Source organism: Trichechus manatus, unplaced genomic scaffold, assembly GCF_000243295.1.
Source record: "Trichechus manatus latirostris isolate Lorelei unplaced genomic scaffold, TriManLat1.0 scaffold00057, whole genome shotgun sequence".
NCBI lineage: Eukaryota > Metazoa > Chordata > Mammalia > Sirenia > Trichechidae > Trichechus > Trichechus manatus.
This window is the reverse complement of record NW_004443993.1, coordinates 11,850,422-11,875,832: the sequence shown is the minus strand read 5'-3', so window position 1 is coordinate 11,875,832 and position 25,411 is coordinate 11,850,422. Positions and strand designations below refer to the sequence as shown.

General features: G+C 52.5%; 1 protein-coding gene across 16 annotated transcripts in view; it reads left to right on the top strand.

The window, feature by feature from the left end:
• The window catches only part of CELF5 (CUGBP Elav-like family member 5), a 52,908-nt gene that overhangs the window by 11,923 nt on the left and 15,574 nt on the right, over window positions 1-25,411 (top strand). For 6 of the 16 annotated variants that reach the window (XM_023733141.1, XM_023733140.1, XM_023733134.1 and 3 more), the window contains exons 2-6: window positions 4,577-4,659; window positions 19,402-19,450; window positions 21,240-21,368; window positions 23,558-23,637; window positions 24,428-24,574. In XM_023733141.1, coding sequence (XP_023588909.1) covers window positions 4,577-4,659; window positions 19,402-19,450; window positions 21,240-21,368; window positions 23,558-23,637; window positions 24,428-24,574 — 488 coding nt within the window. Of the gene's footprint in view, window positions 1-4,576; window positions 4,660-19,401; window positions 19,481-21,221; window positions 21,369-23,557; window positions 23,638-24,427; window positions 24,575-25,411 lie in introns of all 16 variants that reach the window. The other 10 variants (XM_023733138.1, XM_023733132.1, XM_023733136.1 and 7 more) reach the window with 3 other exon arrangements.

The following is a 25,411-nucleotide window of genomic DNA, read 5'->3' as shown; positions in this document are numbered from 1 at the left end:
TCTCCTTTCCCTGAAGACCTAAACCGAAAAACCCATTGCTGTCTAGTCGATTCTGACTCATAGCAACTGCATAGGACAGAGTAGAACTGCCCACATAGGGCTTCCAAAGCGTTAATCTTTATGGAAGCAGACTGCCACATCTTTCTCCCGCAGAGCGGCTGGTGGGTTCAAACTGCCACCCTTCTGGTTAGCAGCCAAGTGCTTAACCACTGCACCACTGCAGCATCCGTACTCCTTCCTGAAAACCTGGGGGGATTAAACTCGGAACACAGAAACACCAAAAAGAGAGAGGAAAGACAAGCCAAGGCATGGGAGAAGACGTTTACATCACATATCCAAAAAAGGATAAGCATGAAGAATATATAAAGAACCCCTACAAAGCAACAAGGCACCCACCCTCATTAATAAGTATAGAAATGTACATTAAAACCTCAACGAAATACAAGGACACATCCATCATGATAACTAACATTTAAAAGGTTGGGAAAATGAAGTATTGGTGAAGATGAAGCATTAATAGAACTCTCATACCTTGTTGGTGGGAGTATCCATTGGTATAACCCACTTTGGAAAAATGTTTGAAAAAATCAAAGCTAAACATACGTCCACTTTATGATCAGCAATTCCACTCCTGGGTATGCTTTTGTGCATCAAAATATTTGTACAACAGTGTTCACAGCAGCTTTATTTGTAATAGTCCCAAATGGCAAACAACCCAAATGCCCATCAACAGGAGAATGCATAAACAATTGTAATATATTCATACGCTAAAATGCTATACAGAAACAAAAATGAATTACCACCGAGCCATACAACCAGGAGTCCCTGAGTGGTGCAAAGAGTTAATGCGCTTGGCTGCTATTTGAAAGATTGGAGGTTCAAGTCCATCCAGAAGCACCTCAGAAGAAAGGCCTGGCAATCTACTTTCAAAAACTCAGCCACTGAAAACACTACGGAACACAGTTCTACTGTGACACACACGGGGTTGCCATGAGTTGGAGTCGACTTGACGCAACTGGTATTTTTACACACCACCACCTGTTGTTGAGCGTATGTTGAGCGAAAGAAGCCAGATACAAAAGTGTACACACGCTATGATTTCGTTTATATAAATTCAAAAACAGGAAGCACTCAAATGCACTGATTATGGAAGCATGCAAGATAGCAAACCATAAAGAAAAGCAAAGATGTGGTTATCACAAGATAACCAAAGTCCAGTTACCTTTGATGGAGGGAGGGGTATGTGATAACTTGGGGTTGGGGGGAACAAGGGGTCTCCTAGTTCTGCTGTGTTCTATCTCTTGACCTGAGAGAAGGCTGTTGTTGTTGTGAGGTGCCCTCGAGTCAGTTCCAACTCATAGCGACCCCGTGTACAACAGAACAAAACACTGCCTGGTCCTGCGCCGTCCTCATGATCCTTGTTATGCTTGAGCCCATTGTTGCAGCCACTGTGTCAATCCATCTCGTTGAGGGTCTTCCTCTTTTTTGCTGACCCTCTACTTTACCAAGCACAATGTCCTTCTCCAAGGACTGATCCCTCCTGATAACATGTCCAAAGTACATGAGACAAAGTCGTGCCATCCTCTCTTCTAAGGAGCATTCTGGCTGTACTTCTTCCGAGACAAGATTTGTTCATTCTCCTGGCAGTCCATGGTATAGTCAATATTCTTTGCCAACACCACAACTCAAAGGCATCAATTCTTCTTCGGTCTTCCTTATTCATTGTCCAGCTTTCCCATGCACGTGAGCCGATTGAAAACACCATGGCTTGGGTCAGGTGCACCTTAGCCCATAAAGTGACATCTTTGCTTTTTAACACTTTAAAGAGGTCTTTGGCCGCAGATTTGCCCAATACAATGTGTCTTTTGATTTCTTGACTGCTGCTTCCATGGTGACATGCTTTATAATTGCTTGTTACAGTGTACACTTAGGTGTTCCGGACTGTTTGGGGAAGTATGTTTGTGTTGTTTTTGTGTGCCATTGAGTCTATTCCGACTCATAGCGACCCTATAGGACAGAGCAGCACTGTCCCACAGGACTTCCTAGGCAGTAGTCTTCACAGGAGCAGATCACCAGATCTTTTCTCCTGCAGAGCGGCTGGTGGGGTGGCCACCGGGGCTCCCTGGGTATGTTTGTAATATATCCCAGTTACAAATGCTTTAAAAGTGGTAGAAACCATCCCCAGCTCTGTCTGGCCCCCACCCCCTCCCAGGGTTACGGGCCTGGAGCGGACCCCTCCCTACCACCAGCTGGTGGGAGCCACCGCGCGGCAAGTAGCCCAGCAGGACGAAGCGCTAATTAGCTTCCACCTGGGGTGGAAGCAGGCACCGTACGTAGCGCTATTTCGAGGCGGCTCTGCACAGGGAGGCCCAAGGGGGGAGTCAGGGAGACCTCAGACCACGATGGCCTTATTTCACAGGCAGCAAAAGTGAGGCGCACAGAGGTTAGGGAGGCTGGGCCTGAGGCTGGGGTCCAGACCCTTGGGACCACTCTGCACACCTGACCCCTTCTCAGGCTAACAGCTTTCAAAATACTTTGGTCTCATTGGTCTTTCTCTTGCTCTCTCTACTTGCTTCTCTCTGTCTCTGTCTCGCTCAGCATCACTGGTCGCTGTCACACCCCCACCCCAGGAAGCCGCCCAATCGCTCCCTCACTCTGGCCCACCTTCAGGGCTGGCCCCGTCCCTCGCCTCTCCTGATTGGCCCTGCCTTTGGCGGTCGCACCCCCTCTGGCTCCGCCCCCACCCCGTGGCGGTCTGTCCTACAGCAGTCTGGAACCACCTGCTCTGAGCCCTGGTGGCGCAGTGGCTAAGAGCTTGGCTGCTCACCAAAAGGTTGGCTGTTCGAATCCACCAGCTGCTCCTTGGAAACCCTATGGGGCAGTTCTACTCTGTTCTATAGGGTCGCTATGAGTCGGAATCGACTCCAAGGCAATGGTTTACTCTGACACGGGAAACCGAGGCCCAGAGAGGGGCAGCGCCCGTCCCAAGGCCACACAGCAGGTCGGGGGCAGAGCCCCCTGCTCTCCCCATCCTAATGCCAGGGGCTGGTCTGGCTCCTTGGGGTCCGCTCCCCACCCTCCTCCCTGGAGCAGCCGCCCTGCGATCCCCACCGGCTCTCAGTATACTTCACCTAGAATCAGCTCTGGATTTAATTAGCCGCTGTCCACCCTTCCCCCCACCGCAAAAGAGGAGGCTCCAGTGTCCTCTTAGTTTCTCTGTGGCAAAATATATATCTAACAAAAATTGGCCATTTTAAGCATTTTTAAGGGTACAATTCAGTAATGTTAATTACATTCATCACCGGGTGCAGACGTCACCGCTATCCACTTCCTACAGCTTTTCATCCCCCCAAAGAGAAACTCAGCCCCCCTTAAACAATAACTCACTACCCCTTCCCCCTCCCCAGCCCCGTTGATATTAGGTGCCTTCCTGTCGATTCCAACTCACAGTGACCCCACGTGACAGAGAACAACTGTCCCATAGGGTTTTCTAGGCTACAGTCTTTATGGGAGCAGACCACCAGGTCTTTTTCTCTTGAAGCCACTACGTGGGTTTGAACTGCGAACCTTTCAGTTAGCAGCCGAGCACTTAACCATTGGGCCACCAGGACTCCTTTCGCCTGCCCCGTTGTTGTTGAGTGACATCAAGTCAGTTCTGACTCATAGCGACCCCGCGTACAACAGAAGGAAACACTGCGCGGTCCTGTGCCCTCCTCACAGTCGTTGTTATGCTTGAGCCCATTGTTGCAGCCACTGTGTCAATCCATCTCTTTGAGGGTCTCCCTCTTTTTCGCTGACTCCCTACTTTACCAACCATGATGTCCTTCTCCAGGGACTAGTCCCTCCTGATAACATGTCCAAAGTACGTGAGACGAAGTCTCGCCATCCTTGCTTCTAAGGAGCGTTTTTGTTGTACTTCCTCCACGACAGATTTGTTCGTTCTTCTGGCAGTCCATGGTGTATTCAATATTCTTCCCCAACACCATAATTCATAGATGTCAATTCTTCTTTGGTCTTCCTCATTCATTGTCCAGCTTCCATAAGGCGTTTGAAAACACCATGGCTTGGGTCAGACTCACCTTAGTCCCCAAGGTGACATCTTCGCTTTTTAACAGCTTAAAGAGGTCTTTTGCAGCAGATTTGCCCAATGCAATGTGTCTTTCGATTTCTTGACTGCTGCTTCCATGGGTGTTGATTGTGGATCCAAGTAAAATGAATTCCTTGACAACTTCAATCTTTTCTTCATTTATCATGATGTTGCTTATTGGGCCAGCATGAGGATTTTTGTTTTCTTTACGTTGTGATATAGTCCATACTGAAGAAAATTAAAACAAGTTCACCCGCTCTAAAAAGTAAAACAACAACCTTGCTGTCGAGTCGCTTCCGACTCACAGCAACCCTAGAGGACAGAGTAGCGACCTCTGATCTGCTTTCTCTGTCTATGAGTCTGCCTATTGTAGGCATTTCATGTAAGTGGGCTCAGGCGATATTTGTCCTTTCGAGTCTAGTTCTTTCTCTGAGCATGTTCTCCACGTGATGTTCTCTCCTCTCAACCCCTCGTTTCTCTTCCCTCCAGGCTGTGCCTTTCTCACCTACTGTGCCAGGGACTCTGCCATCAAAGCCCAGACGGCCCTGCACGAGCAGAAGACCTTGCCTGGGGTGAGTCCTGTGAGGTGTCTGTGTGGGGGAGACAACGGAGGGGCTGCCCTCAGCCTGGGGTGGCCCCGAGCCACTTCCTGGGATCAGCTGTGAAAACCCTGTGGCTCTGGACCCAGAAATGGAGCCCTGGTGGCACAAGGGTTAAGCGCTCAGCTGCTAAAAGGAAGATTGGTGGTTCGAACCCACCCAGGGGCTCCTCGGGGAAAGAGCTGGTGATCTGCTCCCATAAAGATCACAGCCTAGGAAACGTTATGGGGCAGTTCTACTCTGTCACACAGGGTCACTAGGAGTTGAAATTGACTTGACGGCACCCAACAACAACAGCAGCAAATGGACCCAGAAAGAGGTGCCAGGAGTTGAGGGACAGAAAGCATCACCTGAGTATATACTGAGTGCCTACTGCATGCCATGCCCTACGTGCCACACCAGAGTCACTGTGTACAGTGGCATAGGTTGCATAGTGCACAAGGGCACCCAGCCCAGGGTGAGACCTGAAGCCTGAGGCAGCGTTAGCCAGACATTCCAGGCACAGGGCACCGCCTGTGCAAAGGCCCTGAGGCAGGACCAGGCCTGGTGTGTTGGGGGAACATTGAGGAGGCCCATGTGGCTGGAATGGAGTGAGCGAGGGGGAGTGAGGAGGGGAGGGCAGGGAGGGGACAGGGCAGGTCATGCAGGACCCTGTGGGTCATGAGAGGGAGCCTAGACCCTGCTTGCTTCTCTACATAGAACACAAAGGGTTAAGTGAGTCAGCCGCTAGCCAAAAGTTGTCGGTTCGAAGTTCAAATCCACCCAGCAGCTCCACGGGAGAAAGCCCTGGTGATCTGCTCCCATAAAGATTACAGCCCAGGAAACCCTATGGGACAGTTCTACTCTTTCACACGGGGTCGCTAGGAGTTGGAATCAACTAAACAGCACTTAAAAACAAACAAAAAGCAAAGTCCGAAACCAAGGGCTTTTCTTTTTTCTTGTCCTTACGGAGCAGACAGGGCCACCACCTTGGTATGCAGGGGCTGCTTGGGCAGACATCCCCCTCAGTGGGAAGAGCATTCCAGGCAGGGGGAACAGCCAGGGCAAAGGCTTCCAGGCTGGACCAAGCCTCGTGCGCCACCGCCAGGAGGGGTTTGGGTTTTATTCCAAGGATGACTGAGACCATGGCAGGGGTGCTGGCGGAGGAATGAGCTAGCTTCATTTTTTTTTTTTTTTTTACACTTTTGGAAGGATATTTTTATTTTTTATTGTGTGTAAGGTGAAAGTTTACACCTCAAGTTAATTTCTCCTTCAAAAATTTATACACATATTATTTTGTGACATTGGTTACAATCCCCACAATGTGACAGTACACTCCCCCTTTCCAGCCCGGGTTCCCTGTGTCCGTTCGACCAGTTCCTGTCCCTTCCTGCCTTCTCATCCTGCCTCCAGACAGGAGCTGCCCATTTGGTCTCGTGTATCTGATTGAACCAAGAAGCACACTCCTCACATGTATTATTTTTTGGTTTTGTTTTATAGTCCTGTCAGGAACGGTTTCAGTTCTGGGTTAACCATGCGTCCGGGGGCCATAGTTTCAGGGGATTTCCATTTCTAAAAGGTCCCTTAGGGAGACTGCTGTGCCACATGGGGGTGTTGGGGGCCCGAGGGGCAGCAGGGAGACCAGGGAGGGGGCAGGTGGGGCAGTCCAGGCCAGCGATGAGAGTGACCTAGGTTTGAGCAGGGACAGCTGGGAAGGAGAAAGAAGCTATTGGATTCAGGATGCATTTTGGAATCAGGGCTGGGGGTGAGGGGGCAGTCAGGGAATGTCATAGTGTACTAGGGCTGATGTGACAAATGTCACAAACCTGGTGGCTTCAAACAACAGAAATTTATTCTCTCACAGAAGTCTGAAATCCAGGTGTTGGCGGGGCCGTGCTCCCTCTGAAGGCTCTAAGGGAGGATCCTCCCTTGACTCTCCCAGCTCCTGGTTGCTGCCAGCAATCCTTGGCGTTGCTTGGCTTGTAATTTGCCATTGAGTCGGCTCTGACTCATATATAACAGATTTTATGCATAATAGAGGAGCCCTGGTGGTACAGGGGTTAAAGCCCTTAGCTCCTCACCGAAAGGTCAGCGGTTCAAACCCACCCACTCCTCGGGAGAAAGATGTGGCAGTCCGCTTCTGTAAAGATTTACAGCCTTGGAAATGACGTGGGGCAGTTCTACTCTGCCCGATAAGGTCGCTATCCGTCGGAATCGACTCAACAGCTATGGTTTGGTTTTCTGTTTTTGTATATAACAGAACAAAACACTGCCCAGTCCGGCACTGTCTTCATGGTCATTGCTATGTTTGAGTCCATTGTTGCAGCCACTGCGTCGGTGCATCTCATTGAGGGTCTTCCTTGTTTTCGCTGACCCTCTACTTTACCAGACAAGATGTGCTTCTCTAGCAATAGGGGCTGATAGCTCCACCACGGCGGTCTCTGCCTTTGTCTCCCCAAGGCCTTCTTCTCTGTGTCGAGGTCTCACAAATCTTCCCTTGCCTGTCTCTTCTGAGGATGCCTGTCATTGGATTTAGGGTTCAACCCAAATCCAGGTTGATCTTATTTCAAGATCCTGAAGTTAATGACATCTGCCAAGACCCTTTTTCCAAATAAGGTCACAATCACAGGTTCTGAGGGTCAGGACTTGGACATATCTTTTGGGAGGCCACCATTCAACCTACTATGGGGTGACTGCAGAGTGAATGTAGGGGTGATCACGGGCAGCAGGATCAGGTCACCTGTGCTGACCATTTATTACTGTTAGTTGCTATCGAGCCGGCCCCAACTTATGGTGACCCCATGCACAACGGAACAAATGCTGCCCCGTCCCGCACCATCCCCATGATCCGTTGGGATTGGACTGTTGTGTGATCCATAGGGTTTTCATTGGCTCATGTTTAGAAGTAGACCGCCAGGTCCTTCTTCCTAGTCTGTCTTAGTCTGGAAGCTCTGCTGAAACCTATTCAGCATCCCAGCTACATGCAAGCCTCCACTGACAGACGCTGACCATTTAGTGGAGGGCAAACAGGATGGCTTCTTGGAGGAGCGGGCATATGAGCTGAGTCTTGAGAGATGAGGAGGGTTTTGACAGATGGAAATGGAGATGGGGGTGTTGTGGGGACAGCATGTACCAAGACTTGGAGGCAGGAACATGCCCAGCATGCTGCTGAGGGTGGCTCGAGAGTCGAGAACACAAGAGGTTTGGTTGCCTAAGAAAGGAGTTTATGTTAGGTTAGGAGGAGTTCTCAGCTGGGGGTGATTCTGCCCCAGGGGACACTGGGTGATGTCTGGAGACATTTGTGGGTGCCACGACTGGGAAGTGGAGGTGCTACTTGTACTGAGCGGGTGGAGGCCAGGGATGCTGCTCAACACCCTGCAGTGTACAGGACGGCCCCACCCCAGAGAAGGATCCAGCCCCCATATCAGCTGTACTGAGGGGCAGAAACCCTGTGTTAATTATTTGGAAAAAATGTGAGTTTGGTCCTTGCTCACAGAATACACCAGAATAAATTCCCAATGGGTCAGACGGTGTAAAACAGGGTGACTGCCCAGCTCCTGTGATTTTCCTCCTTTCCCCTCCCCACTCAGTGTGTGGATTTAAATGTGAGCAGCGTCCTAGGACATCAGTAGGTTAGATGATTATGGGACGCAGAGTCTCCTGGGAGTCAGTGGAATCCCCCAGCACGAGAGTTCTCACCCGGGGTGATATCCCCCAGGGAACACTTGGTGATGTCTCGAGACATTTGTGGCTATCACACCTGGGGGGAGGGATACTACTGGCATCGAGTGGGTGGAGGCCAGGGATGCTGCTCAACACCCTACAAGCACAGGACACCCCACCCCAGAGAAGGAGCCAGCTCCAAAAGTCAATTATGCTAAGGTTAGGAGAATAAAAATCTGGTGAATGTTCTGAAGCAGTGCTATCCAGCGGAAATATAATACATGCCACATAGAAATTTAAAATTTCCTTGACAACACTTCAAAAATGTAAAAGAAACAGGTGAAATTAATTTAAATAATATATTCCATTTTAACCCAATATAGCCCAAATCTTATCATTTCAACATGTAATCAATATGAAAATTATTAAGGAGATATTTCTCATTCTGTTTGTCTTTTTTTTCCTTACAAAGTCTTCGGCATCTTGTGTGTGTTTTACACTCATAGCATTTCTCAATTTGAACACTATATTTTTATCATCAATGCCTCATCCATATTTGGATTTTATAAGTTTGACTATTGTAAAGGGTAGATTCAAATACCCAAGTTGTTCTAAACAGACTTAAGAGTTTTCTAAGAGCAGGACAGCTTTTTCAATGTAAATTGATATTTATTATAATTAAACACAATTTAAAATTTAGTTCCTCAGTCACACAGTCACATTTCAAGTGCTCATGCGTGGCTACATGTGGCTAATGGCTACTGTATCGGACAGTGTCGTTCTGAAACATTCTAGACCAGGGGCAGCAAACTTTTTCTGTAAAACCTCAGAGAGTAATCATTTTCAGCTTTGCGGGCCGTGAGGTCTCTGTCACATCACAACTACTCAACTCTGCAATTGTAGCAGGGAAGCACATAGACAATATCTCAATGAAGGAGCATGGCTGTGTGCCAATAAAACTTTATTTATAAAAACAAAAAGTGGGCCAGAATAGTTTGTGGACAGTAGTTTGCCAACCTCTGTTCTAGATCTCTAGACCAGCGCTATTCAATGATTCAGTGCTTGACTTCTAACTGAAAGGTTCAAGCCCATCCAAAGGCTCTGCAGGAGAAAGACCTGGCAATCTGCTTCTATAAAGGTTACAGCCTAGGAAACCCTATGGGGCAGTTCTATTTTGTCATACAGGGTCGCTATGAGTCAGAATCTACTTGATGGCACCCAACAGCAATAATGTCACCCTGTCGCTAAGGAGCTCTTGAAATGTGGCCAGTGAAACTGAGGACCTAAATTTCTTATGTTATTTAATCTGAATAATTTAAAATTTAAACTTAAATTGCCACATGTGACTACTGGCTACCAGATTGGACAGCACATATCTAGACTGTTCTAGACAAGGGGTCAGCTACCATATTGAGTAGTGTGGATCTAGAATGTTCTAGACTGGGGATCAGCTACCGCACTGGACAGCGCAGATATAGAATATTCTACACTGGGGCCAGCTACCATATTGGATGGCACAGATCTAGAATGTTCTAGACCAGGGGCCAGCTACCATATTGAACAGCACAGATTTAGAGTGCTCTAGGCTGGGGATTGGCTACCACGTTCAACAGTACAGATCTATAATGTTCTAGACCAGGGACCAGCCACCCTATTGAACAGCATAGATCTAGAGCTCTCTAGGCTGGAGATCAGCTACCATATTTGACAGAGTAGATCTAGAGTCTAGAATCTGGAGCAAGAGATTAATCTGATCCATCTGCAGTTACATATTGAGGTCTCACACAGATGCAGAGACAGGGAGCCCCGCTCGCAAGGAGCTCAATGTCTAGAAGGAAGTGGGAACGTATATCCACATTGTGGGGTTCACGGTCTCTCTTGGACCCCAGCTCACGAGATGGGGCCCTCAATCAATGTCCGTCTCCTCTCTGGGCCTCAGCTTCCCCAGCTTTCAACAACAGGAATAAATTACCACCATTTCCTAGCATGACCTGTGGCCTCCTGCCAGCACCATTTCTCAGATGGGAGAGACTGCAGCTCACAGAATGGAGGGACTGGTCCGACATTGCCCAGCAGGACAGTGGCAGGGTGAGGACTGCAGCTCAGATCTGCCGACTCCACAGGCCTTTAACCTCTGGCTTCTCTCGTTTGGTTTCTTGTAAGGGGGCCCTAGGCCGAGGGGGCATATTTGATAAACAAGAAGGAGGCGGCTCCAGCTGGACCCAGGGCATGAAGGGGCTGCTCAGAGCCTGAGCTCACTGTGCCCCTCACCCTCAGGTCTAGACAGCCGTCTCTGAGCGTGGCGCCTCAAACACATTCCTTGCTGCGTGAGAAATACCACACATGTACAGAAAAGTGCATGCAACACAAATAATTATAAAGCAAACACCCTGGTACCTCTTCCCAGCTGAACCCCCAGAAACCACACTCATTCTGTGCCCCTTCCCAAGCCCAGCCCTCTCTCATCCTGCTAAAGGAGTTACTATCCCGACTTTTTATCATTTTCTTCCTGGTTTTACCACTTAGAAATACACCCCCAAAATATTAGGTGGCGTTTGCCTGTTTTCCTTTTAACTTCTTGTGACACGTGGTCTTGTGTGTACCTTGCCTCCCCCTTCCCCAGTCACTGTGATGTTGATGAGAGTCTCCCACGTTGCTGTAGTAGCAGTGGCCTTTCCTTTTTCACAGCTGTATACTATTCCACAGCTCAATTACACAGTTTGACCATTCCCCTGTTGATGGACACTTGGGTTTGGCTGTTATGAACAAAGCTGCCAGTGAACATCTTTGTTCTCACCTTTTGGTGGATGTGTGTTGCATTTCTGCTGGGGACACATGTTGCATTCTATTCAGCTATACCCAGAAGCCCTGTTAAGAGAGTAAATGTATCTTCAGCTTCAGAACGTGTATCAGTTCCCCAGGACTGCTGTAACAAAGTATCACAAAGTGAATGGCTTATGAGAGCGCAAATGTATTGTCTCATGCTTCTGGAGGCTGCAAGTCCAAACCAGGATATCGGCCGTGTTGATTCCTTCCGAGGGCTCTGAGGGACAATCTGTGCCATGCCTCTCTCCTTGCTTCGGGAGGCTCCTGGCACTCCTTGGCGTTCCTTGGTTTACGTCTGTCTCGGTAGTCACGTGACCACCCTTCTGTCTAACCCTCCATGTCTCTGTTCTCTTCTTTTATAAACCAACCACTCAGATGGGATTAGGACCCACCTCCTCCAGTATGACCTCATGTTAATTGATAATACCTTCCAAGACCCTATTTCCAAACAAGGTCACATTCACATGTACCAGGGCTTAGGACTTCAACATACCATTTTTTGGGGGACACAATTTAATCCTTAACAGTGGAGAAGACCAACTTGATTAGCAAAGGAGTTGACTTTTGGGGTGAGCCTCCCTCCCCTGAGAACACCCGCGAAATGGAATCAATCTTTTTTTTTTTTTTACTGTACTTCAGATGAAGGCTTACAGAACAAATAGTTTCTCATGAAACAGTAGTACACATATTGTTTTATGACATTGGTTAACAACCCCACAACATGTCAACCCTCTCCCTTCTCGACCTTTTTTTTTGGTGAAAATATACATAGCCATAGGTACACCATTTCAAAAATTTCTACATGCACAGTTCAGTGACATTGACTACGCTCTTCCAATTGTGCTGTTATTCTCACTTAAGATGAAGGCTTACAGAACAAAATAGTTTCTCATTTAACAGTTACTACACATGTTGCCCTATGACAATGGTTAACAATCTCACAACACATCAACAATATCCTTACTCAACCTTGGGTTCCCTATCACCAGCTTCCTTGTCCCCTTCTGCCTTCTGGCCCTTGTCACTGGACTACTGTACCTCATTAGTCCCATTTGGTTTTACGGGGCTGTCCACTCCCAGGCTGAACAGTGAACCTCGGAGATAACTTCACCACTGAGCTAAAAGGGTGTCTGGGGGCCATACTCTTGGGGTTTCTCCAGTCTCCTTTAGGCCAGTAAATCTGGTCTTTTTTTTGTAAGTTAGAATTATGTTCTACATCCTTCTCCAGCTCTGTCCAGAACCCTCTGTTGTGATCCCTGTCAGAGCAGTCAGTGGTGGTAGCCGGGCACCATCTAGCTGTACTGGACTCAGTCCGGTGGAGGCCTTGGTAGCTGTGGACCGTTAGTCCTTTAGACTAATCTTTTCCTTGTATCCTGTTCTCTTCATTCTCCCTTGCTCCCGAAGGGATGAGACCAGTGGAGTATCTTAGATGGCCACTCACAGGCTTTTAAGACCCCAGACACTACTCACCAAGGTAGAATGTAGAGCATTGTCTTTATAAACTGTGTTATGCCAATTGAGCTAGATGTTCCCCGAGACCATGGTCTCCACAGACCTCCGCCCAGCAATTCAGTCCCTCAGGGAGTTTGGATGTGTCTATGGGGCTTCCATGACCTTTCCTTGTACAAGTTGTGCTAGTTTCCCCTGTATTGTGTACTGTCTCGCCCTTCACCCAAGATACCACTTATCTATTGCCTATTTGGTAAGAAATGGAATCAGTCTTTTGAGAACAAGAGCAGAGCAGACAGGGCTGCCAGGGCGGAAGGCCCCCCTTGATTGTCAGCCATGGCTGAGCACATCTGAGCTCCCCTGAAGGTTCTCCTCCAGAGGATGGAGCAGCTTCACACGAGGTTAGCCTCGTGCTGGAAAAGCCCACCCCGCAGACTCACGTGCCTGCACACGCCCACACACGCCTGTGAGCCAGGGGACAGGGCTGGGTCACACAGAAAACCAAGACTGCCACTGTCTCCCCTGTCCCCTGCCCTGAAAAAAAAAAAATTTGTGTGTGTGTATGTGTGTGTATGTGAGTGTGTATATATGTGTATGGGTGTGTGTATGGGTGTGCCTGTGAGTGTGTATATATGTGTATGGGTGTGTGTATGTGTGTGTATGTGACTGTGTATATATGTGTATGGGTGTGTGTGTGTGCCTGTGTATGTGTGTGCCTGTGAGTGTGTATATATGTGTATGGGTGTGTGTGTGTGTGCCTGTGTATGTGTGTGTATGCGACTGTGTATATATGTGTATGGGTGTGTGTATGTGTGTGCCTGTGTGTGTATGTGAGTGTGTATATATGTGTATGGGTGTGTGTGTGTGTGTATATGGGTGCATATGTGTGTATGTGAGTGTATGTGTGTATTTATCTGATATGTGTGCCTGTGAGTGTATGAATGTGTGTCTGAGTGTGTGTGTATGTGTGTGTGTGTGTATGTATGTATGCATGTGTGTCTGAGTGTGTGTGTATGTGTGTGTGTGTGTGTGTGTATGTATGTGTGTGTATGGGTGTCTCTATGTGTATTTGTGTGTTTTGAGGAAATGGTATGGAGTGGATGCTTCAATTCTGTTTTCCTCTTTTTATGAGCAGGGAGGGGAGTGACCTGGGTCATTTGCTGACTCCGAGCTCCTCTCCGTGACACGGCCAAGCCCTCCCCCCCATAGTGCTCCTCTCTGAAGCATTCGTGACTCCCCTTTCTAGTTCTCTCTGCTAGTGTGACAACAGCATCCGCGGGGGATGCAGTTTAATCAAATCTCAGCATTCTGGAATCGGATCCTAAACTGAATAACAGAATCCCAGAATAGAACCCTCCGGAATGGGCCGAGGACCCTGGAACAGAGGCTGAGCAGAAGCTTCGATTCCAGTGGCTCAGCCGTCAAACCCCAAACGCCAGAGCAGCCTGAGGTTCCAGGAGATGGAAGGGACCCTGCACAGGCAGTGAGGGCTGCTCTGCTCTCGGCCACTGAGGGGCCAGTCTTCTCAAGGGGACACTGTTTCTTTCTTCATGAAGGTCTTGGTGTGCAAGGGACACCCCGAACCCTGCAGCCGCCCCACAGCTCCTCTGAGCTCCCCGACAAGGGATAAGTTGTAAGTCTGGCTTTGAGTCCCCCCACAGGCCCCTCCTAAAAATCCCTTCTGTTCACCCAGAGGGGCCTGGGGTGGCTGCCTAGCAGAAACCACCCCCAATGCCCACCCCATGTCGCAGGACTTGAGCCAGAGTCAAGCCAAGCCTGAGGACAGGCGGCGGCCTTATGGTGCTGAAAGGCTAATGATTTGACCTCCCTGGGCCTCAGTCTTCCCATCTATAAAGTGGGATGCCTAGAGGATCAGCGAAAAAGAGGAAGACCCTCAGCAAGATGGACTGACACAGTGGCTGCAACAATGGGCTCAAGCATAGCAACGACTGTGAGGATGGCGCAGGACCGGGCAGTGTTTTGTTCTGCTGTATGTAGGGTCACTATGAGTTGGAACTGACTCGAGGACACCTAACAACGGAGGCACTTTGAGGATTCTATAAGGGAAGGCATGTCAGGTTCTTGGCGTATAATAGGAGCTTGGCAAAGATTTGCTGAGTAACTTCACAGTCCCAGGCAGGTCGAGCTCTGTGACTCTGAGCCGGTCATTTCTTTGTTCTGGGCCTGTTTTCTCCCCTACAAATTGGAGACGTGTAGACACTGTCTGGCACACGCTCCTGGCTACTTCCTGGGTCAGGCACTACGCCCCACACCCTCTTTGCTCTCGGAGACAGGGCCTGAGTTTGCTTCCTGTCGTGTCTGGAATCCACATCTCATTTTATTGCAGTTGTCATTTGCAGCCCCTTGGTGGGTGTCTCCTTCAGCCCCTGCCTCCCCAGGAGCTCATCCCAAACAGGGACAGTGTGTGTGTGGGTGTGGGTACTGTCAAGGCAAGGCCTAGGCAAAGCAGAAGCAGATGGAGAGCGAGAGGAAGGCTTCAGGGAGGAGGTGACATTCAAGGAGGCCTTGAAGGGTGAGGAGGGGGCCGAAGGGGGTGTGTTCCAGTCATGTCCCGGAGGCGTGGCAGGAGGGAACAGGAATGGCTGGGGCTGAGCTGCAAAGGGGCCTCGAATGCCAGGATGAGGAGCTGGGCCTCTGCCCCCAAGGGCAATAGGGAGCCAGAACAGGCGGTAGAGCAGGGGGAGGGAGAGCTTGGTCAGGGTGTTAGGCAGAGGCTGGGCTGGAGTCCAGGTGGGAGAGGAGGAGGCCCAGATGGGGGTCAGCCTTGCTTCTCTCTCCTTCACCTGATCTGGAAATACCCCAGTTGGGGCCCTCCCCCAGACACTACATCTTCTAACAGCACAGCTGTGCAAATCCAGGAGAATCCTTGCTGCCTCAGTCTAACTCCTTCTGCAGTCCTTCCTCCCAGGGGCCTCAGTTTCCCCATCTGAAACACACCCTGGCTAGACATAAAAAAAAAAAAAGCCAAACTGGTTGCCGTCAAGTCAATTCCTACTCATGGCGGCCCTACGTGTTACAGAGTAGAACTGCTGCATAGGGTTTTCTCAGCTGTGATCTTTACAGGAGCAGATTGCCAGGTCTTTCTTCCATAGTGCTGCTGGGTGGGTTCGAATTACCAACCTATAGGTTAGCAGCTAAGAGCAAATTGTTTGCGCCACCCAGGGACCTTGGATAGACATAAAGGGCCCTCTTTTTCCAATGGTGTACAGCTTAACTGAAGTCCCCCAGCAAGCTGCAGACAGATCAAGGACTGGATCCCATGGTTACAGCCACCTGGTACATACCCATCCCCATCCCAAAGATCCAAGGCCCCCAGAACCCAAGCCCACAGGACCCCTCAGCCAGAGGGATGGCTGGGTCCTCAGAGCACCCCAAGGAAAGGAGTAGGAGACCCGGCCTCTTCTTCTGACCTTCTCTCTCCCTTCTCTCTGGCCTTGATTTGCCCATCTGTAAAATGGGAATGAAGGTTTCCATCCCATAAAGTTATTTGGAGATTAAAGGAGTTGGTGGATGTCGGTATTACTCCAACATGAGAATTCATCTCCACCTCACCCCCCCCATCAAACTCCTACTCCTACTTCAAAACCCATGGCAGATTTTCCATCTTCATTGCAGTCCCAGGATAGCCTTCCGCCTTTCACTGCCCTCTGCTCCAGGCTCCCTCAGTTCTTGATTCCCCCCTCCTCCCCAGCCCTGACCCCCACATGCCGGGAAGTGTCTGTGTCTGACTCCGTCTTCTTCTCCCCCCACCCCACCACTATGCGGAGGTCCTCTCTGGGGTTCCAAAATTACTCAGCATGGGGAGCACCCGGAGTGTTGTGGAATAAATGACAAGAGGAAGGGTGGGGGCAGGGAAGGGATGCAGCGATGGGGAGCCAGAGAAGGTGGAGGAGGGAGGGAGGGCATTAGGCAGAGACCTCGGTGGGACAGATGGAGAGACGGAGCCGGAAGGAGGTGGGCAGAGCCAGATGGGCGGGCAGGGGGACGGGACGGGAGGGGTGGGGTGGGGTGGGGTGGGGGAGACCCAGCTCCCCGCCTGGCAGCGTCCTCCTGGGTGCGGGGCGCAGAGAGCACGGTGCCGGGCCGGGCGTGCGTGCGGCGTGTGCGCGCCTGGGCGCCCAGGGGCGGCACGTGGATGCCATCCTGGCGCACGTCTCCAGGGCGGGCGGCTGGTGGGTAAGGCGGGCCGCGGGGCCGCGGGGAGGGGGCGGCTGGGCCTCTGAGCCTCGCCTTTGGAGTGGGGGGCTGAAGAGGAGGGGGCTGCCCACCTGGCTTCCCTTGGCCAGCCCAGGACCCTCCATCCCGCCCCCTCCAGGCTGACTCAGGATGGGGAAGGGGCCTCCCTGTAGGAGGGGGAAGGTCCCAGGCTCTGCCGCGGGCAGGGGAGATGGGGAGAAAGTCCCCCTGTTCCTGAGGATGGGGTGGGAATGGAGGGTGCGTCGTTGGGGGTAGACTCCCTCCCCGCGACCGCCCCCTCCTCCCTCCCTCGGCTCATGCCTTTCCAGAAGATTATATTTAAATATCTCTTTTGTGCGAGGCAGGAGCTGGGCTCGCTCCTAAGAGGCGGTTTCCATGGCAACAACAATTGCCAGCTTCCGTGTGGTGAATCAGCGTTGCCATGGCAACCCCATCCTCATCTGCCCAAGGTGCTGGGAGAGGGGAGGAGGTGAGGGCGAGCGGAGGCGAGGTGGGAAGGGGGGGAGTCGGAGGCTGGAGCTCAGGTGCTCCCTCCCGCACCTCACCTTGCCACCCTCGTCTGTCTGCAGCCCCGAAGCTGGTCCCATCTGGTTGAAATAATCTCCCCCACCTCCAGCTAGTAGGGTGTGGTACCCACGCGGGGAGAATCCGGTGTGTGTGGGGGGATCCAGTTGACGGGGTGGGGGAAGGGAGGCGTGGGTTCCTCCTTTCGCAGGTGGTCAGGGTCCCTCTGAGAGTGTGGCTGGGTGGCAGGAAGGTTGGGCCAGGGAATTGAGGACATTGGATGGTTCTGGGGCTCCCAAGGCTGAGTTCAAATTGAGGCAGCCCAGATGTGCCAAGGGGGAGGGCCTCAGAGAGGGGAGGGGACTGGGGAGGGAAAAAGGTTAAGAAGGGGAGGGGCTTAGAGGGGAAGGGGGCGTAGGAAGCTTTGGGCCCAGAGAGGCGAGGGGCTCCCAGAAGGGAAGGGCTTACAGAGGGAGGGGGCTCAGAGAGGGAGAGGGACTCAGAAAGGGGAGGGCGTTCAGGGGAAGGGGACACAGAGTGAGGGAGGGGACTCAGAGGGGGCTCAGGGTGCAAGAGTGGACTTAGAGCAGGGACAGGGTCTGGGAGACAGAATCAAATCAAAGGGGAAGGAGTTCAGAGGGGAGGAGACTTGGGAGGTTCAAGCTCTCCTGATGCCCCCATGTACCCTGCACTGTGTGGGTGATGCTCTGCCCCCGCCCCCCTCTCCAGCATCTGGGGGGAGACAGAGCAAGACATAGACATTTCCAGCCCTGAAGCAGGAGGGATACGGGCTGCAGGATATCAGAGGGGTGGGAGGTTTGCCTGGGTGGGGGCTTTTGAGCTGGGTTTTGAAGGATGAATAGGAGTTCACTAGAGACACCAGGTTGGTAGGAACATTCTGTCCTAGGACCAGTGGAGAAGCAAATGCCATGCCCACATCCCTTGAGTCTGTTCTCAAATATCCAAGTTAGCTCATACCCAGGGCTGGCTATGTTGGAAGAGGGTATAAGGGAGGATTTCTTCCTTGAATGTCATTTTCAGTGCCTGGGGTAGGGGCAGAAGTGTCCAAAACAATGTGTCCAGATGGCAGGCTGGTCACTCAGATGTGACAGTCCCTCCCACCCAAAGCTTGTAGGAGCTGTTACAAGCGCTGCCTTGGTGTATGAGTCAGCTGCTGCTGAGTAACAAATGACCCCAAAATAGTCATTGGAAACCATAACCATTTTATTTGTTCATGATTCTGTGGGCTTGCATGTCTGGGCTCGGCTCAGCTGGGCGGTTCTTCTGCTGGGTCTCTCCTGGGCTCACTCATGAAGCTGTGGTCAGATGGGGCTTGACTGGGGTAGACGGACGAGGACAGCTCACTCCTATGCTCAGCAATGGTGCTGTCTGTCTACTGGGCCTCTCTCTCACGCAGTTTCTCATTCTCCAGTAGCTCACCCAGGTTTGGCAGTCTCAGGGTTCCAAGAGGGCAAGAATGGAAACTGCAAGGTCTCTTGAGGCCTGGGCTTGGAACTCCCACAACTTCACTTCCCTCAAATCCTATTGGTCAAGGCAAGTCACATGGCCAAGTCTAGTTTCAAGGGAGTGGAGAAATAGACTCCACCCCTTTTTTCTTTCTTTTAATTTTTTAACTTTTTTCCCATACAAAAATTTATACATACATTGTTATGTGACTCTAATTGCTCCCCCCATACTGTGACAGCACACTCCTCCTTTCCACCCCTTAGACTCCACCCCTTGATGGGAGGAGCTGAAAAGTCACATCACAAAGAAGCATGCATACAGGGACCAAAGGCATTGGACCATCTCTGCAAACAGTCTTTCACACTTGGGAGGCTTCCTGGAGGAGGGGACATTGTTGCTGGGTTTTGAAGGCTGACTAAGAGTTTGCCAGACAGCAGGAGCAAAGGAAGACCTGGAAGTGAGACCATGGGTCATTTAGTTTGACTGGGGTGTAAGTTGCTGTAGGGTGTGCTGGGGTTGAGGCTGGGAAGGTGGGCAGATCAGAGAGAGAGATCCCATCCAAGCCACCTTCACCGCTGACCGTGCCTCCCCTTCCCCCTCTCTCCACAGATGGCGCGGCCGATCCAGGTGAAGCCTGCGGACAGCGAAAGCCGCGGAGGTAGTTGTCATCTCTCCGTGGCCGCCAGGAGCCTCAGCCCCAGGGCTGGCGGTTGGCGGAGGGATGGGAGGAGGAGGGGCAGTGGGGTCCCTGCACAAACACACGCAATAATCCCGTACTTGCTCAAGTACCTCATGGTTGCAGGAGAGGCAGGGGCCCCAGGCTGGCACAGGGGCAGGAGGCCAGGAGGGGCTGCAGTCCAGAAGATGGTGGTCTGGCCAGGTCCAACTGCTTGCAACACCCCACTCCTTTCAGGGTGCTATAATGGGGGTCTCAGAGGCAGAGGGTCCCTAAAGGGCTGTGGATTGCGCTCTGATGGTGGGGAGGAGGTGTGTGTGCACGTTTGCATGTCTGGGTGAGTATATGTGTGTCTGTGAGCATGCCAGTGTGTGGATGTGTGCATGGGTGTATGTGTGCGTGCCCAGTGGGGGCGCCCGCTGCCTGCCTGTGTTTGCGGCTGCATGTGTGGGCGTGTGTGTTGGCGTGTGTGTGCTTGACTGTGAGGGGCTGGGTCATGGGGGTGTGCAGGCTGGGGTCCTGGATGTCTGCGTGGGGCTGCCCCTGTGCGCAGGACCGCAGGGTGAGGGCAAGCCCATTGGATGGAGGGGTATCCTCAGCTGTTCTCAGTGGGATCCAAGCCTGGTTTTTCCTGAAGATTTCATATCCCCTCCCCACTCCCAGGGCCTGAAGGAGAGTGGCCCACCTGGGGTGTGTGGGGCAGGGTTGTTAGGGCTCCAGTGTGTGTGTAGGAGCTCTGTAAACCCAAGCTGGGCTGGGAGCCACTTTCACACTCCCTGTACCCTGGCTGCCAGTGTGGACTGGGGAGTGGAGAGGTAGGGTCTGCAGGTCTCCAGCTCTATCTCTCATTTTGTTTCTGTCTCTGTCTGTTTCTATCTCTGTCGACTTGCATCTCTTTCTCTCTGTCCTTCTCCCTCCGTATCTCTCTCTGTTCATCTCATGTCATCTCCTCTGTCTCTCTGGTTCGCCCTCTGTCCCTCTCTCTGTCTCTGTTTGTCTCTTACTGTCTCTTTCTCTCATCGGTCTCTTCCAGACTCAGTCTCCATGCTTCTGTTTCTCTCTCCCGCCCACTCCATGAGTGACAGCTGCCGAGAACAGGTTTCCATAGCAACCCAGCTCAACTTCGCTGGGAGGTGAAGCTGCCACTGTTCCCCCATTGCCAGCGAGCTGCAGCAATTACCTGAGGGGGGCAGGCTCCGGCCCAGCCCTTGGCCTCTGACGGCCCCCACCCACGCCCCCAGGCGGCCTCCTGGGTCTCCCCAGCTGACCAGTGGTGCACACTCACCCCTCCCTCACCCAACACACGTTGCCTGGCCCTCCCCAGCCCTGGGAAGGTTGGGTAGGGGGCTGGGAGCTGTGAGGATACAGGGACCATCACGGCTCACCCCTGCCTGAGAGATCTAGAAGCCGGACAGACAGACAGACAAGGACCTAGGCCAGGGGAAATCGCGGCCGTCCCTAACCCTGGCACTGTGGGTGGCTGTCTGAGCGCTTGGGGTGGGGGTGGGGGATTCATCTGTGCCAGAGAGGGGGGCAGGGATTGAAGGGGGGCCATCGCGACAGGAGCCACCAGCCTGGGTAGAAACCTGGAGGTGGGACAGTCAGGCCCCCGGGAGGGTGGGGGGGCCCAGGACAGGGGACGGGAGCCCAACAGGGGCCAGCAGCGGGGCCCCCTCTCCTTGCCCTGCCGCCCCACTCTCTACTAGGGGACCCGAGATGTCCGGTGGCCCCGAGGCCTGGGGACTCGGCTGAGGTGGTGTCTCTGCCCCAGGGGACCGGAAGCTGTTCGTAGGCATGCTGAACAAACAGCAGTCGGAGGAGGACGTGCTGCGGCTGTTCCAGCCCTTCGGGGTCATCGACGAGTGCACGGTGCTCCGGGGGCCTGATGGCAGCAGCAAAGGTGACAGGGGGACCTGGCACGCGGGAGGGGGGGCCAGGTGGGTGGGGCGGGACAGGTTCTCGGGGCGGGGCTGGGTGGATGGGATGGGGCGGAGCTGGGCGGGGTAAGGCCGGATGGGGTGGGGCGGGGCGGGGTGGGGCCTGGTTAGGAGGGGCGGGGTCTGGCGGGGAGGGGCGGGGCATGGCTGATCCTGCTGCCTGATCCTACCTGCGTGGCTGGATCCTTGTGCATTGGCCTGCGTCCTGTGGACTGTCTGTCCGCCTGCCTATCCACTGTCCCTATATGGCTGCAGCATCTAAGAATGATTTTTAATTATCCAGAACTACTCGTTTGCCTGCCTCTGCGCACTGGGTTGTAATGACTAGCGTTGAGTGTGTCACTCTGCCTGACTCTGTCCACATGACTGTTCCCGCCTGGACCTGAGGGTCTCTCGTGGTGTCTCCTTTTCACCTGACTCTGTCCATATGACTGTTTCTACCTGCATTTGTCTGCCTCTGAGGGCCTCTGGTGGGTGGTGTCTGGCTGTCTTTCCGCCTGACTCTGTCCACACGACTGCTTCTGTCTGTGTCTTGTTGTGTCTAACCGACTCTACCTTTATGTATCAGTCTGGGAATGGCTGTGTCCCGTGATCTGGAGCTGCCTTGGCCTGTCCCGGCCCGTGTGTGTATCTGATTAGGACCGAGTGTGTCCACTGGTCTCTGGTTCTGTCAGCACTTCCTTCTATATGACTATTTCTGTCTGCAGCCGTATCCATGCGACTGTTCCCGTCTGCATCTGCCTGTGTCTGGTGGTCTCTATCTGCCTGTCTCCCTGATTCCACCTGTTTGCATTCATCTGTCTGGGACTGACTCCCCATCTGACTCTTCTTGCTAGTGGTCTCTGACATTTACCGGCTCTCTTTTTTTTTTTTAACTGACATGTAATTCACATACCATAAGATTCACCCTTTTATTTATTTTTAAATTTTATTTTGTTGTTGTTGTTGTTGAGAATATACACAGCAAAACATACTCCAATTTAACACTCTCTCCAGGTACAATTCAGTGACATTAATTACATTCTTTGCGTTGTGCAGCCATTCTCACCCTCCTTTTCCGAGTTGTTCCTTCCCCATTAACATAAACTCACCACCGCCCTAAGGAAGAGCTGCCCTTTTAAATCAGACAACTCAGTAGCTTTTGGGGTGTTCACAAAGTTGTGCAACTGTCTCCACCACCTAGTTCTAAAGAATTTTCATCACCCCCACAAATCTGCCTGCGTCTTCCACGGTTTTCTATCTGTCTGGACCCATGTCTGGGGGTCTTTGTCGGCCTGACTCTCTCTGTCTGGGTCTGCCTGGGTCTGGTGGAGTCTGACTGACTGGCTAGTTCTGCCACCGTCTGGTGGAGTCCCATCTCCATCTGCCTGACTCTGGTCACATGGGTGTGCCCGTCTGGGTCTGAGGGTCTCTGTCATTTGAATCCTGCAGGTCTGATTATAAGTGTCTGATCTCATGTCAGTGGCTGGTGGGTGTTCTCTAAGCCCATGCCCTTCACCTGCCCGCCTGCCTGTGCACCACCTCACACTGTCTACCTCCTTGTGTTGGGCAGACTCTGATGGACGGGCTAGATGGCTATCTGGCTGGCTGGATGACTTTCTGATGGAATGAATGAATGAATGGTTGACTGTCTAACCCTATGACTGTTTCATTGCCTTACAGTCTGATTGTCTAGCTGTCTTTCTGAACAAATGCTGGCTGTCTTTCTGTTGACTGACTTTCTGATTCTATGTCTGTCTGTCCGTCTGTGTCATTGTCTTACTGTCTGATTTTTCTGTTCAGTTGTCCAGCTGTCTGTCTGAACAAGTGGCTGTCTGACTTTCTGCCATCTGTTTGACTATCTGATGGTGTTTCTGTCTGATATACTGTCTGTGCAGTTGTCCGTCTGTCTGAACAAATGCTGGTCGTCTTTCTGGCTGTCTGACTGTCTGACTGCCCGTCTGGGAGGTTACCTTACTGTCTGGTTGTCCGGCTGTCTGTCTGAACAATTGCTGTCTGTCTTTCTGTCGTCTGACTGTCTAACTGTAGTTAGCTGGTCTCTCTGGCTGAGTGTGTCTGATGCTTACTGCTGTCCAGGTTCCCAGCACCCTGTCCCGTGGCCCCTTCCCCCGAGAGACCCATCACCCTCACCCGTCTCCTTCTCTTGGAGCAGGCTGTGCCTTTGTGAAGTTCTCCTCTCACACGGAGGCACAGGCGGCCATCCACGCCCTGCACGGCAGCCAGACCATGCCGGTGAGTGGAGCTGCCCTTGGCATGGTGGCAGGATAGGAAAAGGGGAAGGGGGTAGGGACAAATGGGGCCTGTCCCACCATCCCAGCCAGCTGTAGCCCTGGATCTTCCTCAGAGAGGGCACAGAGGTGAAGGAAGAGGTGCCGTGGGTGTGGTGACAGTGACATAGGTCGGCCTGTGCACCGGGCAAGCAGAGCTTCCTCTCCCTTGTGGGGCCGGTGTCTGTTCTCCCCTGGAAGGGAGGCAGCCATTGAGCCGCAGGGCCGCACGTAGTCATATGGTGGCTTCCTGAAGCCCAGATCAGCCTGCTTCTCTCCTGCTCTGGACTATGTCCACCTAGGCAGGGCACAACAAGCCGGAGCTGGATTCTCACCTGTTCTCAGGCGCGTGGGTGACAGGTGCAGGGTGGGCCACCTGTGCCCCATTGTTCCTCTTCGGCAGCTTCATTCTCACCTCTTCTCCGGTGTGTGGGTGACTGTTGCAGGTTGTCCACCTGTGCCTCATTGTTCCCCTCTAGCTACTGGCCTGCCTGTTCTCCGGTGTGTGGGTGACAGGGCCCCCCTGACCCGTGCACCAGACACTGCCCCTGGGGCTGAACTCTCCATCTATGCACACGTGACTGCCCAGTCATCTGGGGGGACGGGGTGCCTAGGAGCTGGTCTTCAGGATGTTCTCCCTGTGGCGCCAGTCCTGTGGCTGTGGCCTGGGAGACATCTCACCCCAGGGGGCCAAGCCAGCAGGATTCCAGGGACTCAGAGTCCTGGCTACGTCTGCCCTTCTTTCCCCCCTGCAGGGCGCCTCCTCCAGCCTGGTGGTCAAATTTGCGGACACGGACAAGGAGCGGACGCTGCGGCGCATGCAGCAGATGGTGGGCCAGCTGGGCATCCTGACGCCCTCCCTCACCCTGCCCCTCAGCCCCTACAGTGCCTACGCCCAGGCTGTGAGTGCCCCTGCCCCGCTGGGGCTCCCCGTCCCCCTCCCAGCATTCGGCCCGTCTATTCCTTGTTGAGGGTCTCTGCCTGTTTGGGCATCTTCCTGTCTCTTGCTCAGTCTCTCTGGCTCAGAGTCCAATCTTGACCATGGTTGAGCCCCAAATCCAGGCTGATCCCTGAGCCCCGTACCCAGTTGAGCCCCCAACCATGAGCTGAGGCCTGAACCCAGGCGAACCCCAACTCTGGACTGAAAGAACCCCAGGCTGATCCTCTAAATCAGACTGAGCCTTGACCCTGGACTGAGCCTCCAAGCCCAAACTGAGACCCAAATTAGGGCTGAGCCCCCAAACCCAGGCTGATCCCTGAGCCCCCAAATCCAGGCTGAGCCCTGACCCTAAACTGAGCCCCAACCCCAGGCTGAAATCCAATCCCAAACTAAGACCCACCCTCGGGCTGAGCCTCTGAGCCTGGCTGTAGCACGTGTCCCCTCGGGGTGCCCATCATCAATGACTTTGCGGGTGTCGTGACCCTTCCTGGCAGGCACCTGGCCCTGGATTAGCCCCAATCTACATTAACCCCAATTCCAGATGAACCCCCAAATTCAGGCTGACCCCAAACTGAGACCTGAATCTGGCTGAGCTTAGCTCTTGCTGAGCCCTGACTCTGGATTTAGCCCAGCCCCAGTGCCTGACTGAGCCCTGATCTTAAACTGAGTCCAACCAAGGCTGAGCCCGGATCCCAGGCTGAGCACCAATTCCTGACTGAGCTCAGATCCCATGCTGGGCCCAGATCCCAGGCTGAGCCCCAATTCCTGACTGAGCTCAGATCCCATGCTGGGCCCAGAT